Source organism: Heterodontus francisci, chromosome 16, assembly GCF_036365525.1.
Source record: "Heterodontus francisci isolate sHetFra1 chromosome 16, sHetFra1.hap1, whole genome shotgun sequence".
NCBI classification, from domain to species: domain Eukaryota; kingdom Metazoa; phylum Chordata; class Chondrichthyes; order Heterodontiformes; family Heterodontidae; genus Heterodontus; species Heterodontus francisci.
The window spans coordinates 86014338-86031228 of NC_090386.1; the positions used below are offsets into that span (position 1 = coordinate 86014338).

General features: G+C 44.7%; 1 protein-coding gene across 1 annotated transcript in view; it reads right to left on the reverse strand.

Moving 5' to 3' along the window:
* Positions 1–16891, reverse strand: part of dhx35 (DEAH-box helicase 35) — a 66170-nt gene that overhangs the window by 30292 nt on the left and 18987 nt on the right. The window contains exons 6-10 of the mRNA XM_068048516.1: positions 15594–15655; positions 14943–15012; positions 12306–12365; positions 10274–10386; positions 6262–6358 (exon numbers count right to left, since the gene is read on the reverse strand). Coding sequence (XP_067904617.1) covers positions 6262–6358; positions 10274–10386; positions 12306–12365; positions 14943–15012; positions 15594–15655 — 402 coding nt within the window. The remainder of the gene's footprint in view (positions 1–6261; positions 6359–10273; positions 10387–12305; positions 12366–14942; positions 15013–15593; positions 15656–16891) is intronic.

Genomic DNA, 16891 nt, shown 5'->3' on the forward strand with positions numbered 1-16891 from the left:
CCGAGTGCTATCCTGTCCTCACACAACATCGGTAGTGCATTTTCCCATAGGGACTACTGGGAACTAGTCAAGAGTTGGAAACTCAATGTGATTTGCCCCTCCTTAGCCCAAGAGTAGTTGAGGCTGACTGTAGTTCTCTATTGCCATCCTGACTGAAACTGGTTAGGACAGCAGAGACTGGGTATCTCAGCTGAGGTTGTGGGGGGCATGACCACAACCAATCAGTAACATCTGTTGTTCCATTCTGGAAAGCCAGTTGGTGATGGATGATACTGGAGCCAGTCTTTACTCAGTCTTACATTTCTTTACAGAGTGAAACATTACAAGCACACACCTCCTAACTCAATCACACGACAGTTTCAGTAAGTGTTTCTTTATATCTGCTCAAGCGAGACCCCAATTAATGCCCTCCATCTGCATATAATTAAGCACAATTGCTATACAATTAACATCTGCCACTCCTGACTGCAATCTAGCAACTACTGTGGGCGGCACAGTGGCGCAGTGGTTAGCACCGCCGCCTCACAGCTCCAGCGACCCGGGTTCAATTCTGGGTACTGCCCGTGTGCAGTTTGCAAGTTCTCCCTGTGTCTGCGTGGGTTTTCGCCGGGTGCTCCGGTTTCCTCCCACAGCCAAAGATTTGCAGGTTAATAGGTAAATTGGCCATTATAAATTGCCCCGAGTATAGGTAGGGAAATATCGGAACAGGTGGGGATGTGGTAGGAGTATTGGATTAGTATAAATGGGTGGTTGATGGTCGGCACAGACTCGGTGGGCCGAAGGGCCTGTTTCAGTGCTGTATCTCTAAATAAAAATAAATAAAATAAAATAAAAAAAATACTGCTATAACTACTTATGTGTGGACATCAAGCAAAGCAAGTTAGGCCTCAGCCCCAATGACCCCGCATTCAAAAAGATTACCAAAGCTCACTATCTCAATTTACACATAACGAATGGTCACTTGGTTGAGGTACCAGAGACATGGCAGCATCTGTGGAAAAATTCTCAAGCATGAATCAGCACCCGCAGTAAAGGAGGGGAGAAAATCAGACAGATTTAAATAGTGCATTATCAATAACTAGTGCTACTGCAATCAAAAATATATACTATAATTTTTAAAATTCTAATGCAAACAGTTTGTTGAATCAATTCTGAGCACTCAGAGCAATTACACACACCATTAATTTTATCAAAACGATTTGTTGATGTAGTGTGACTAGTTTTGTATTTTAGTTGGATCCAGGATACAAGACAGTCGCTACTTACTTTAACCCATAAAGTCAATGAGTGAGGATTACCGAGAAGAAACAGGGCCCACATATTCTTTATGGTGAAGCCGATAATGACTTAAAGGGGAAAGTATCCTGCCAGTAATGATATTTACCCACAGAATTGCTTTCCCCTTTAAGGCAGCATAGGATGTTGCCACTGGTTCCATTCTTTCCGTCAATGGAGATCTAGAGGTAGCAAATATCATATGGTTGCCTAGCAACAAACCTTATCAGGAACCAGCCTTCACAACTGAAAAATCAATGGACTCTGCAGACTCTAGTTTTTCAGAGCAATTGAATTTGTTATCATGCACTACCTCTGCCAGATACTGCAAACAGGTAGCCAACTAGTGCATCTCGCTCCTCGTCTGGTGTACATAATATATTCTCATGGGGGAATCTCGAACTCAGGGGCATAGTTTCCGAATAAGAGGTCTCCCTTTTAAGCTGGAGATGAGAAAGAATTTCTTCTCTCAAAGGGTCACTAATCTTTAGAATTCTCTACCCCAGACAGCAGTGGAGGCTGGGTCATTGAATATATTCAAGGCTGAGTTAGACAGATTTTTGATCCACAAAGGGAACAAGGATTATGGGGGACAGGCAGGAAAGTGCAGTTGAGGCCACAATCAGATCAGCCATGATCTTATTGAATGGCGGAGCAGGCTCGAGGGACTGAATGGCCTACTCCTGCTCCTATTTCTTATGTTCTTATTCAATGCAGGATACCATAAGAAGCCAGCTCGCCTAATGGTTCAGTGAGGTTAACTGGTAGCTGAGTCATACAGAACAGATTTGACCACAGGTCAGTGCTGAATTAGCTGTTAGTGATAACTTTGCTACAAAGCAGTCCACTTGATTGGCACCCTATCCACCAATTTAAACATCCATTCCCTCCACCATCAGTGCACAGGGGCTGCAGCGTGTACCATTTACAGGATGCACTGCAGCAACTTGGCACTGATTCTTCAACAGCAACTCACAAACCTATGATCTTCTTCATCTGGAAGGATGAAGGTAGCAGGTGCATGAGAACATCATCACCTCCAAGTTACATACCATCCCGACTTGGACATATAATCACCGTTCCTTCATTATCACTGAGTCAAATGCCTGGAACTCCTGACTTAAACTGCACTGTGCGAATCACCACCGCCACATGGACTGCTGTGGTTTAAGAAGACGACCCACCACCTTCTCAAGGGCAACTAGTTATGGGGAATAAATACCAGTCTTGTCAGTAACATCCACATTCTGAGAATTTTTTTTTTATTGATTCATGGGATGTGGGTGTTGCTGGCTAGGCCAGCATTTATTGCCCATCCCTAATTGCCCTTGAGAAGGTGGTGGTGAGTGGTGAGCTGCCTTCTTGAACCGCTGCAGTCCATTTGGGGTAGGTATACCCACAGTGCTGTTAGGAAGGGAGTTCCAGGATTTTGACCCAGCGACAGTAAAGGAACGGCGAAAAAGTTCCAAGTCAGGATGGGGCGTGACTTGGAGGGGAACATGCAGGTGGTGGTGTTTCCATGTATTTGCTGCCCTTGTCCTTCTAGTTAGTAGAGGTCGCGAGTTTGGAAGGTGCTGTCTAAGGAGCCTTGGTGCATTGCTGCAGTGCATCTTGTAGATGGTACACACGGCTGCCACTGTGCGTCGGTAGTGGAGGGAGTGAATGTTTGTAGATGGGATGCCAATCAAGCGGGCTGCTTTGTCCTGGATGGTGTCGAGCTTCTTGAGTGTTGTTGAAGCTGCTCCCATCCAGGTACGTGGAGAGTATTCCATCACACTCCTGACTTGTGCCTTGTAGATGATGGACAGGCTTTGGGAGTCAGGAGGTGAGTTACTCGCCGCAGGATTCCTAGCCTCTGAACTGCTCTTGTAGCCATGGTATTTATATCACCAATCCAGTTCAGTTTCTGGTCAATGGTGGCCCCTAGGATGTTGATAGTGGAGGATTCAGCAATGGTAATGCCGTTGAATGTCAAGGGGAGATGGTTAGATTCTCTCTTGTTGGAGATGGTCATTGCCTGGCACTTGTGTGGTGCAAATGTTACTTGCCACTTATCAGCCCAAGCCTGGATATTGTCCAGGTCTTGCTGCATTTCTATATGGACTGCTTCAGTATCTGAGGAGTCACGAATGGTGCTGAACATTGTACAATCATCAGCGAGCATCCCCACTTCTGACCTTATGATTGAAGGAAGGTCATTGATGAAGCAGCTGAAGATGGTTGGGCCTAGGACACTACCCTGAGGAACTCCTGCAGTGATGTCCTGGATCTTAGATGATTGACCCCCAACAACCACAACCATCTTCATTTGCGCTAGGTATGACTCCAGCCAACAGAGGGTTTTCCTCCTGATTCCCATTAACCTCAGTTTTGCTAGGGCTCCTTGATGCCATACTCAGTCAAATGCTGCCTTGATGTCAAGGGCAGTCACTATCACCTCACCTCTTGAGTTCATTTCTTTTGTCCATGTTTGAACCAAGGCTGTAATGAGGTCAGGAGCTGAGTGGCCCTGGCGGAACCCAAACTGAGCGTCACTGAGCAGGTTATTGCTAAGCAAGTGCCCCTTGATGACACTGTTGATGACACCTTCCATCACTTTACTGATGATTGAGAGTAGGCTGATGGGGCAGTAATTGGCCAGGTTGGAGCGGCCTGCTTTTTGTGTACAGGACATATCTGGGCAATTTTCCACATTGCAGGGTAGATGCCAGTGTTGTAGCTGTACTGGAACAGCTTGGCTAGGGACACGGCAAGTTCTGGAGCACAGGTCTTCAGTACTATTGCCTGAATATTGTCAGGGCCCATAACTTTTGCAGTATCCAGTGCCTTCAGTCGTTTCTTGATATCACGCGGAGTGAATCGAATTGGCTGAAGTCTGGCATCTGTGATGCTGGGGACTTCAGGAGGGGGCCGAGATGGATCACCAACTCGGCACTTCTGGCTGAAGATTGTTGCAAATGCTTCAGCCTTATCTTTCGCACTGATGTGCTGGGCCACCTCCTCCAGTTACTTGTTAAATTGTCCACCACCATTCACGGCTGGATTTGGTAGGATTGCAGAGCTTAGATCTGATCCATTGGTTATGGGATCGCTCAGCTCTGTCTATCGCATGCTGCCTTCGCAGTTTGGCACGCAGATTGTCCTGTGTTGCAGCTTCACCAGGTTGACATTTCATTTTGAGGTATGCCTGGTGCTACTCCTGGCATGCCCTCCTGCATATTGAGCCAGGGTTGGTCTCCTGGCTTGATGGTAATGGTGAAGTGGGGGATATGCCGGGCCATGAGGTTACAGATTGTGGTTGAGTACAATTCTGCTGATGGCCCACAGAGCCTCATGGATGCCCAATTTTGCATTGCTAGATCTGTTCGAAATCTATCCCATTTAGCACGGTGGTAGTGCCACACAACACGATGGAGGGTATCCTCAATGTGAAGGTGGGACGTCGTCTCCACAAGGACTGTGCGTTGGTCACTTTTACCAATACTATCATGGATAGATGCATCTGCAGCAGGCAGATTGGTGAGGATGAGGTCAAGTATGTTTTCCCCTCTTGTTGGTTCCCTCACCACCTGCCGCATACCCAGTCTAGCAGTTATGTCCTTTAGGACTCGGCCAGCTTGGTCTGTAGTGGTGCTACCGAGCCACTCTTGGTGATGGACATTGAAGTCCCACACCCAGAGTACATTTTGTGCCCTCGCCATCCTCAGTGCTTCCTCCAATTGCTGTACAACATGGAGGAGTACTGACTCATCAGCCGAGGGTGGGTGGTAGGTGGTAATCAGCAGGAGGTTTCCTTGTCCATGTTTGATCTGATGCCATGAGACTTCATAGGGTCCAGAGTCGATGTTGAGGACTCCCATGGCAACTCCCTCCCTACAGTATACCACTGTGCCACCACCTCTGGTGGGTCTGTCCTGCCGGTGGGACAGGACATACCCGGGGATGGTGATGGCAGTGTCTGGGACATTGTCTGTAAGGTATGATTCCGTGAGTATGACTATGTCAGGCTGTTGCTTGACTAGTCTGTGGGACAGCTCTCCCAACTTTGGCACAAGCCCCCAGATGTTAGTAAGGAGAACTTTGCAGGGTCGACAGGGCTGGGTTTGCCGTTGTTGTTTCCGGTGCCGGGTGGTCGGTCCAGTTTCATTCCTTTTTATTGACTTTGTAGCGGTTAGATACAACTGAGTGGCTTCCTAGGCCATTTCAGAGGGCATCTAAGTGTCAACCACATTGCTGTGGGTCTGGAGTCACATGTAGGCCAGACCAGGCCCAGGTAAGGACAGCAGCAGCTTTCCTTCCCTAAAGGACATTAGTGAACCAGATGGGTTTTTACAACAATCGACAATTAGACTAGCTTTTAATTCCAGATTTATTAATTGAATTCAAATTCCACCTTCTGCTGTGGTGGGATTTGAGCCCATGTCCCCAGAGCAATACCCTGGGTCTCTGGGTTACTAGTCCAGTGACAATACCACTATGCCACCGCCTCCCCTCCTTATTCTGAGAATGAATACCTGGAGAATGAACGCCTGGACCTAGGAGAGGAGCATCGGTCAGGCCTCCTGCTCTCGTCACTCTCCAGTGCCCCACTGAAAGCGCCGGTAAGCCAGTGAGAACAGGATCAGACTCGGCTGTGATCACCCATGTTTCAAATAGCTTGTTGACACTCACACATCAACAATGGCTGCTTGACCAAAATCCTGGCGGGCAACCGCGTAACAGTATCTAGCAAACCTTCAAAAGCGATAAAGAGGGGAGAACACTGGCCAAAAAAGTTATTGGGAGGAACACTGCAAGTTTTACAAAGTCAGTGTGCTTAGGGGGTTAGCATAGTGCCCCACGAAACCTGAACTATAACAATATTGCCATTCCTTCAGAGGCCACAAGACCCAGGTTGCCAACTTCTTTCTCAACATCCTTCTCATACCTTCTCCAACTGACTGACAAGCCATAAGAAAACACTTAAACAAACAGGGAAAACAGTACCTGGCCAGTCAGAAATGCCAGGATATCCCCATCAGTCTCACTCTGGTGAATTTTTGTAACTGTGTCCACTGTAGCTTTCACATAATCGGGAACTGGGCTGAGGACACAAAAGAAAACAAAATTACAACAGTTAAAGTTTGAAAAGCTTTGTGTGGAATTTAGTGACAAAGTAGAAAGAAACAAGTTGTGTCTGTGATAGCCCCAAACCTCCCATCCCGCACTTCCCCACCCATGTCAGACTCCTGATCCTGGCTTTGCCCTAGAAATAAGCACTAAGCAGAGCAGGGGTTAAAGTGGAGAATGAGTCACCCGCATTTACTCTGCAGCACCTCCTGCTTGTTGACATGCTCCATTAGAGAATCATGTAGAATGGGGGAAATGTAACACATTGAAAGGAAAATAAAATTGAAATAACACTTCGGCAATTGGGTGGGTGAGGGAACATAGCTGGAAATGAAAGAAAGGAGGAAAGAATTTGCATTTATTTAACACCTTTCATGATCACAGGATGTCCCAAAGTTATCTGACGAAAGGTCACAGACCTGAAACATTAACTCCAGCACTTTCTGTTTTATAACTTTCGTGCTCAGCAAAGTCCCACAAACTGAAACGAGATAACTGACCAGATAATCTGTTTGCTACTTAGAGTCATAGAGAGTTATACAGCACTGAAACAGGCCCTTCGGCCCACCGAGTCTGTGCCAACCATCAACCACCCATTTATACACTAATCCTACATTAATCCTATATTCCCTACCACATCCCCGCAATTCTCCTACCACCTACCTACACTAGGGGCAATTTACAATGGCCAATTTACCTATCAACCTGCAAGTCTTTGGCTGTGGGAGGAAACCGGAGTACCCGGCGGAAACCCAAACGGTCACAGGGAGAACTTGCAAACTCTGCACAGGCAGTACCCAGAACTGAACCCGGGTCGCTGGAGCTGTAAGGCTGCGGTGCTAACCACTGCGCCACTGTGCCGCTCTCAACCTGAGGAATAAATATTGGTCAGGATCCCAGCAGAAATTCTCTTCTTTGAAAAGTGCTATAGGATTGTATATTTCTATCTGAGAGGGCAAGCTCGCTCTATCTTCTAAAAGTCAGCATTCTCTCGGTACCGTAATGAAGTCTAGATTGCATGCTTAAGTCGATGCAGGTATAATTCTCCGTCGCATTATGTTCCTAGTGTTTCTTGACAGATGTGGAAAGAGTACAGAGGTACCAAACAGATGCCAAGTGCTAGCCTTTGGGGAAGGTGAAGATTGTAGAACTAGGCTGCATGGTCTCAGGGGAAGGAGTCAGCCATTTAGGACCCAGATAAGGAGAAATTTCTTCAATCAGAGGGTTGTGAATCTTTAGAATTCTCTACCCTAGAGGGCTGTGGATACTCAATTGTTGAGTACATTCAAGATTAAGATCAATAGATTCTTGGGCATTAAAAGAATCAAGGGATATGGGGACAGGGCAGGAACATGGAGTTGAGGCAGAAGATCTTATTGAATGGGAAAGCAGGCTCAGGAGCTGTAATGGCCTAATCCTGCTCCTATTTCTTATGTTCTTATTCAGGGAAAAAGTTAACTTAGGATTCTTAAATATCCCCATGTGTCTAATTCAGGCAGCACAGGAAGAGTTTGGAGAATATTTCTATCTTGCCCTCTCCTTTCTCTCTCACTCAGGAGGTGGTCACCAGGGCACTCCATAAGTTCCAATCCCTGCACAGATTCATTGCAAAGGTTATAATGCTAATACTTGGTCATTTCATCAAACCATCTAGCCTGCCTGCCTGCCAAGTGTTTCTCCAGAAATTAATAATCCCCAAAATGCTGTTAATAAGCAAGTTGAAACCAAAAGTAAGGAACTGAACTTTTGTTATTTAACTATAGTGAAGTGGGTAATTTGTTTTTGAAGTAAAGTTTTTGTAAATCACCTTAACCCTACTCATTCTTAAGTTATTTCCCATAATCACACTACACTCAAACTGAGAGAGTAAAGAGCAAAATTATTCCCAGATCATGAAACCAGCCACTAGAATTTTTGTCTAAGGAGTTGCTTTCCTTCAGGCGAAGCTTCAAAAAGCCTAGTTTTGCTAGTTCTCTCGGTCTGGGTGAGTACAGCTCTGGAAGAAAGGAAAATGGTGGGGGTGGGGAGGAAGAGAAATTAATTAAGCAAGATGTGGTGTTGCGCAACCTGATTGCTTCATTGCTCAAGTTCAGAACGCAAACCTGGCCTCAACTGGTTAGTGTACTCAGGTTTCCACAAGCATCATGTTTTGGCAAGATGAGAGTGACTGAACCAGAGGCGACATGAGGATAAACTTTTTTTTAAACGCAGTGAGTGGTTAGGATCTGGAATTCACAACTTGAGAGTGTGGTGGAGGCAGATTCGATTGAGGCCTTCAAAAAACAGAACTGGATAGTTATCTGAAGAGAAAATATTTGTAGGGCTATATAGAAAAGGCAGAAGAGTGGGACTATCTGAATAGTTCTTAGAGGGCTGGAATGGACACAACGGGCCAAATGGCCTCCTTCTGTGCTGTTCCAATTCTACGACTGCCCTTGACATCAAAGAATCCTAGAAAAATTGAAGTCAATGGCAATCAAGGGGAAAATTCTCCACTGGCTGCAGTCATATTTAGTACAAAGGAAGATGGTTTGGTTGTTCGAGACCAATCACCTCAGGACATGACTGCAGGAGTTCCTCGGGTCCAACCATCTTCAGCTGCTACATCAATGACCTTCCCTCATCATAAGATAAGAAGTGGGGATGTTTGCTGATGATTGCACAGTGGTCAGTACTATTTTTAACTCCTTAGATATTGAAGCAGTCTGTGCCCGTGGGCAGCAAGAGCTCGACAACATTCAGGCTTGGGCTGAATATTGGCAAGTAACATTCGTGCCACACAAGTGTCAGGTAATGACCATCTCCAACCAGCAACATCCTGGGGGTTACCATTGATCCATTGAACTGGACCAGCCACATAAATACTCTAGCTTCAAAAAGCAAGTCAGAGGCTGGGAATTCTGCAATGAGTAACTCACCTCCTAACTCCCCACTGCCTGTCCACTATCTACAAGGCACAAGTCAGGAGTGTGATGGAATACTCTCCACTTGCTTGGATCAGTGCAGCTCCGACAACACTCATGAAACTCGACACCATCCAGGGCAAAGCAGCCCACTTGATCAACACCCCATCCACCACCTTAAATAGTCACTCCCTCCATCACCAGCACATAGAAGTGAGTATCATCTACAAGGTACACTGCAGCAACTTGCCAAGGCTCCTTCAACAGCACCTTCGAAACCTACGACCTCTACCACCTAGGACAATGGCAGTGTAGGAACACGATCACCTGCAAGTTCCCCTCCAAATCACACACCAGCTTAACTTGGAACTATATTGCCGTTACTTCACTATCATTGGGTCAAAATCCTGGAAATCCCTGCCTAATAGCACTGTGAGTATACCTACACCTACGTACACATGGACTGCAGTTCCAGAAGGCGGCTTATCACCTTCTCAAGGGCAATTAGGGATGGGCATTAAATGCTGAACTTGCCAGTGATGCCGATATCCCATTAACAAATAAAAAAAATAACTGAGTCCTACAGGTGAACTGGGAAAAACTCTGGCCAGATTGCCTTTTCTCTTGAGTCAATTGTGTAATTCAGCCAGGGTACGTTACTCACCTTGTCTGTCCTTGCTCAACTATGCTGCCCTTCTACTGAGCAGAAGAGCTTGATTGGAGCTGGAGGGGAAAGGAGCATTAAATAAATGAAGGGGATAGAGAAAAATAATATTTCAGCGAGATTACTGGAAGTATACACCCACAAATTAAATGGCTTTCATGTAAAATTCTCTTTCAAAGTTACTAAAAGACAAACATTGAATCAGAAAATGATATGGCAGAGGAGGAGGCTATTTGGCCCATTGTGTGTGTGCTACCTCTTTAAAAGAACTGCCCAGTTAGTCCCACTCCTCCTGCTCTTTTCCCATAGCCCTGCAATGTACCTTAAAGTGTAAAAAATGTCAACTGGAAACGTCCGCCCCTCCACGGTGAGGATGGCACATGTGTCCTTACTGGGGTCCGTGGTCTCATTCAGGTTGAAAAAACCTCGAAATTTCTGCAATAAAACAACATAAAAAAATCATCTGGGACCCAAAAGGGCAAACAGCTGGAGAAACATCAGTACAATTTTGTAGAGTGGCTTGAAACATTATTCATTGCTGAAGTTGTTGTCACAAGAACCATGGTGAGACCACACCTTGAGTATTGTGTATAGTTTTAGTCTCCTTACGTAAGGAAGGATATACTTGCCATAGAGGAAGTACACCAAAGAGTCACCTGACTGATCCCTGGGATGGCAGGATTGTCCGAGGAGGAGAGATCGAGGAGACTGGGCCTACATTCTCTAGAGGTTAGAAAAATGAGAGGTGATCTCATTGAGGCAGACAGAATTCTTACACGGCTCAACAAGGTAGATGCAGGAAGGATGTTTCCCCTGGGTGGGGGGAGTCTAGAACCAGGGTGATACACATTCAAAGTAATAGGTAGGCCATTTAGGACTGAGATGAGGAGGAATTTCTTTACTCAAAGGATGGTGAATCTTTGGAATTCTCTACCCCGGAGGGCTGTGGAGGCTCAGTTGGTGAGTATATTCAAGACAGAGATCGACAGATTTCTAGATATTAAAGATATCAAGAGATATGGGAATAGTGTGGGAAAACGGCGTTGAGGTAGATGATCAGCCATGATCTAGTTGAATGGCGGAGCAGGCTCGAGGGGCCAAATGGCCTATTCTTGCTCCCATTTCCTATTTATTTATTTAGAGATACAGCACTGAAACAGGCCCCTCGGCCCACCGAGTCTGTGCCGACCATCAAACACCCATTTATACTAATCCTACATTAATCCCATAGTCCTACCACATCCCCATCTTCCCTCAATTCCCCTACCACCTACCTATACTAGGGGCAATTTACAATGGTCAATTTACCTATCAACCTGCAAGTCTTTGGTTGTGGGAGGAAACCGGAGCACCTGGCGAAAACCCACACGGTCACAGGGAGAACTTGCAAACTCCGCACAGGCAGTACCCAGAATTGAACCCGGGTTGCTGGAGCGTGAGGCTGCGGTGCTAATCACTGTGCCGCCCCGAATTTATCCCCTAGATTCCTATGTTCCACATCAAGAAGCAGTGATTCAGTAACTCATTATCCCAGTTGAAATCAGCAAACACTGCAAGCACAGATGATATGGATTAAATATATGGTAAGGGTTCTCCCGATTGCTGTGATCTCAGTGGAAGATCCATAAACCCCAGACAAATGGCTTTTTTCCGGAGGTTCTGTTGAAGTTTTGGCGGACGATCAGGAGAACGTCCACAGAAATTTAACCCCATAACCCCATTCCTTCAGCAGATTGGCTGATTGGAGGATCTACAATATCGTGACTTGCCCTCATTTCTACATTACTGTACACGCACAAATGTGTTATTGCTCTTCAGATCACAAAGAAATGACCCTTCTATTTCTATTGTGCCTCTAAGTGTAACTCTGGTTTCAGATCGGGCTGCGAGATGCAACAACAACTTGAATTTAAAAAGCACCTTTAATGTAGTAAAGTGTCCCAAGGCACTGCTCAGGAGCTCTATCAAATAATATTTGATAATGAGCCACATAAGAAGATATTAGGACAGGTGATCAAAAGTTTGGTAAAGAGGATGGTTTTAAATGTGTCTTGAAGGAGGAGGGAAAGATAGAGAGACAGAAAGGTTTAGGGAAGGAATACCAGAACGTAGGGTCAAGGTAGTTGCTATGGTGGAGCAAAGAAAATCGAGAATGCACAAGAGGTCAGAATTGGAGGAGCGCAGAGTTCTCTGAGGATTTTAGGGCTGGAGGAGGTTACAGAGATAGGGAGGGATGAGGCCATGCAGCAGAAGGTCACACAAGCATACCCTCAATCAAAGCAATAAGATTTGTCCACGGGCAAAATTATATGTCTACTCTGGGTTTATACAAGAATTCTAACTGTAGGGCATACCTCTGCATCCATTGTAGCAGAGGACACAATGAGTCGAAGATCACCTCTTTTCTTCTGAATCTACATACAGAAAGGAAAAAATGTATGACATTGCATTTTGGCAACACAATTAATGCATTTTCCAGGGTCTTTTTGACTGACTTTATTCTGTTTTCCTTCTCTCTTTTTTTTTTAGAGATACAGCACTGAAACAGGCCCTTCAGCCCACCGAGTCTGTGCCGACCATTAACCACCCATTTATACTAATCCTACACTAATCCCATATTCCTACCACATCCTCACCTGTCCCTATATTCCCCTACCACCTACCTATATTAGGGGCAATTTATAATAGCCAATTTACCTATCAACCTGCAAGTCTTTTTGGCTGTGGGAGGAAACCGGAGCACCCGGAGGAAACCCACGCAGACACAGTGAGAACTTGCAAACTCCACACAGGCAGTACCCAGAATTGAACCTGGGTCGCTGGAGCTGTGAGGCTGCGGTGCTAACCACTGCGCCACTGTGCCTCACTAACTTTCTTTCTTTCTCTTATATCCAAAACTGTTGATTCTTTGCTGCGGAATAAAAGAAAGACTGAATTTATGTCGTGCCTTTCAAGCCTTCAGGATCTCCAAACAGCCAATGAAGTACTTTTGAAGTATACTGCTCCAATGTAAGAAACGCAGCAGCCAATTCGTGCATAAGCTCCCACAAACAGGAATGACATAATGACCAGATAATCTGTTTTAGCGATGCTAGTAGAGGGATAAATGTTGGGCGGGACACTAGGGAAAAATCTCCTGCTCCTCTTCGAAATACTGCCACGAGATCTTTTACATCCACTTGCGAGGGCAGACGGTCCTTGGTTTAGTGTCCCATCTGAAAGATGGCACCTCCAACAATACAGCACGCCATCAGTACTGCACTGAAGTATCAGCCAGAATTAGGTGCTCGAGTCTCTGGAGTGGAACTTGAACTCACAACGTTTTGACAGTGTCAAAAGCACTAAGTCATGGCTGACACCTATAGTTCCATAGATGTTGCTGCATCATCCAAGTGAGCCGTTATCCAGCTGTGAAATTTGACAATGAATATTGGCAGGCTTTTAACCTCAGGGGAGGAGAGTCACACAAGGGGCCAGAGTTAAGGAATGGAGAGTTTTGGGGGTGGGGTAGTTTATAGGGCTGAAGAAGGTTCCAGAGAGAGAAGGGGCAAGGAAATAAAGGGATTTAAACTCAAGGATGAATTGGAGGCACTGGGGACCGGGACCCAATGTAGCCCAGCATGAACAAGGGGAGATAGATGGGCGGGACTTGATGGAGGATAGAATATGTGTTTTGAATAATTTGAAAGGATGGGAGACTAGCTCAGACAGAATTAGAATAGTTGAGTCTGGAGGTGATAAAGGCATGGATCAGGGTTTCAGCAGCAGGTCTTTTGAAGCAGGGGCAGTCAGAGGCAATGTTACTGAGGTAAAAGTAGTCAGTCTTAGTGATGGAGAGTATACTGAGTCAAACGTTCAGCTCGGGGTTAAATAGGACAATCCTGAGCTAAGCGATAGTCTTTCAATTGTTTAACTGGATAAAAATGCAGCTCATTCAAGACTGAATGTTGGATGAGCAGTCTGATACACAGAGGCAGTGGAGGGGTTGAGAGGTGGTGGAGAGCGACAGCTGGGTGTAGTCATCCATATCTTTGGATGATGTTGCCAAGGTCCAGCATATAACAGAAGGTCGGGGCGGAGCGGGTGAGGAAAGGATGGATCCTTGGGGGACTCCAGATGTACTGGTGCAGAGGTCGAAAGAGAAGCCATTGCAAGAGATGCTATGGCTATGGTAAGACAGATAAAGGCAGAATCAAGTGAGCAACAGTCCCACTGAGTTGGATAACAGAGGTTGAGGACTTGGAGGAGTATGGTGTGGTCAGCTGTGTGAAAGGTTGCACAGTTATCAAGGAGACGAAGAGGGATAATTTACCACCATCATTTGTTACTTTGATGAGGGCTGTTTCAATGCTGTGGTGAGGCAGAAATCTGGTTAGAGAGGGCAGTACTTAAGGAGAGAGACACATTCACAATGTCACTAGTATGCAGCTAGTTGGGTGGTCAGCAGTTTAATGGGAACGGTGTCAAGGAAAAAGTAAGTGAGTCTCATAGACAAGATGAGCTTGCAGAAGGTAAGGTGAGATAGAAGGGAAGCTAGGGACAGATGTGGTTCAGAGCTAGGACTGTCAAGAGGTGTTTGTTAAACACAGAACAGAGGTATTGTGGGCCGTATACTATTTAATCTCGTTGACTTGTAAGTGTAAACCCATCCAGAAATGAATCATCATACCTCTCTAATTGCCTCAGAAAAAGCTGGTTTGTAAACCATTCCACAAAAGTCTAAGAAATGTCAGAGGCAAAACGAAAATGTTGTAAATCGGAGAAAAGGGTCACCACCCAAGATATTAATCTGTCGCTTCTGTTTCAATGGCAATGGACCTGCTGTATATTTCCAGCATTTTCTGTTCTTAAATCAAGAAACATCCATGGATAAATTTTAATAAAAACAGAAAACATTTTCGTTTACAATCTCAGATCTTATCTTCCAAGAGCAAAATATCCTGTCGTTTTTGTTCATCAAACATACGTAAAGAACATTACAGATTCCTGACCTTTCTTAATAAGCCAATAGCTATGTCCGTGTAAAAGGTTCTTTCGTGGGCCTCATCCAACAGGAGAACACTGAAATAATGGAAAACACGAGAACCTGTCAGATACATGGAACAATCAAACCTCACCACGTTCCCTCCCCACAAGAGTATTGAGGTGAGTATCGCAACTCAAAATATATCACAAGATTACAAATGTTTCAGTATGTCAAATTAAGAATAAAAGGGAAAAATTTGCAGTCTTCTTCATAACATCCTTTTCAGCAACAAAGGCCTTTCAATGTACACCAGAGAACTGAAACACGTTACAGTAGATCTCATGTTCTATTCTTCTAGTACATAATCTTTTTTAACTCACTAGCAAGCCTGTGAGATTTAACATTCTGTAGCACTTGATGGGACAGGAAGTTTTGATCTAAAAAGTGTTTAGCTTAACATAATTCTCAGTCAGATGAATTGAATAAAAAAGTGCATGCTAAGCCAACTCGTGACTAATATGGTGTCATGCATTAGCTAGTGACATCTTAAAAGCAGCATGCTGCATGGTGTTTCTTCATTTGGTTTACAATTAAGTTTTAAAAATACAAGATTTTTAAAAAAAAGATAAGTTACAGTAACAGCCCAAAAGCGCTGAATCGTTCTTTCATTAATTACCTGTATTTCTTCAATAAAGGGTCAGCCATCATTTCCCGGACAAGCATCCCATCTGTAAGAAACTAAGACACAATGGTACAGTGCTTCAATTCAGAATATTGTGTTGACCTGTTTAAAATGTGGCGCTGCCACTGATGTAGCACAATGGCATGACGTGACTCAGGTGTCTGGTTTGTGCCTACGAATTGCCATATGGTGAGATTTTGACTTTAGCCTGAACGTCTGATCAGAAAAATGCCTAAACAATCAATGCCAATCAAACACATCTCTTGATGGCTCAATACATGCTAAGAGTAGGAGAGTCCCAATGGGAGGTGGGATGCTTACCCCCTTGGCCAAGGAATAGTGCATGGAGTGAGTATAAAAAAAGCTGAATGAAAACAATTTTGTTTTCAAAAATGTAACCTAGCAAGTCAAAATATTACAGCATGGCTACCTTAAAGGTTCAGTGGGTAAACACAAAATGTGGTCTGGTACTGACCCACACAAATTCAGACACTTCCAGGTTCGTTCCCCAATCTGTGCCCAATAAACTGGTCTCAGCTGAAACAGCAGCTTGTGCTGTTATGTTTGACCTTGGTTTCCTTGAGCAGAGAGGGAAATTAAATATCAAGCACAATTTCCATTGTTGGCCTCAGCCTTCCACAGCCAAACAGCCTGCCATCTCTCACTACCTTGTGAAGAAAGGCCAACTGACTGAACTACCTGAAGGCTGCTGATACCTATACAATTATACCTCTGCAGTATCGCTACCTTCAATCTTTCAGTGGACCTGCGAGGTAAATAAAAACAATGACATGCAGTCACTTATTCTCAACGAAGACCTGGTATATTTCAACCGATAAGCAGGGAATGGAAACTTGGTGCTGATAAGAGACTATAATCTAATGGACAGGTTCAGTTTTGGGACCATTTAAAAATAAAACTGCAGTTGTCAGCAGTATAGAATCCAAAAAGCCAATGCACTGTTTCATTGGTTCACAATGAAATCTCTAACTAAAGGTGAATGAGTGTCACATACACAGCACAAATTCAAATTGACAAGTAACAGGAGAATGCCAAGGTTAGACTGAACTACAAGGCAATGTAGGTGATGTAAGCCATAAAGGAAGGTGTGAAACAACTTTCCATCTGTGCTATTTTTAAACCCTGAAGTAAGAATACAACCCTTAAAATTTCTCACAAGCGCCCATCATTTCTCATAATTGGTTCAGCAGAGTTATTACAATTTCACCTATCGCCCAAAGTGTATCAGCCGCCTAAAATAATGGGATGTATAATGAGTGGGTGTTTGATGT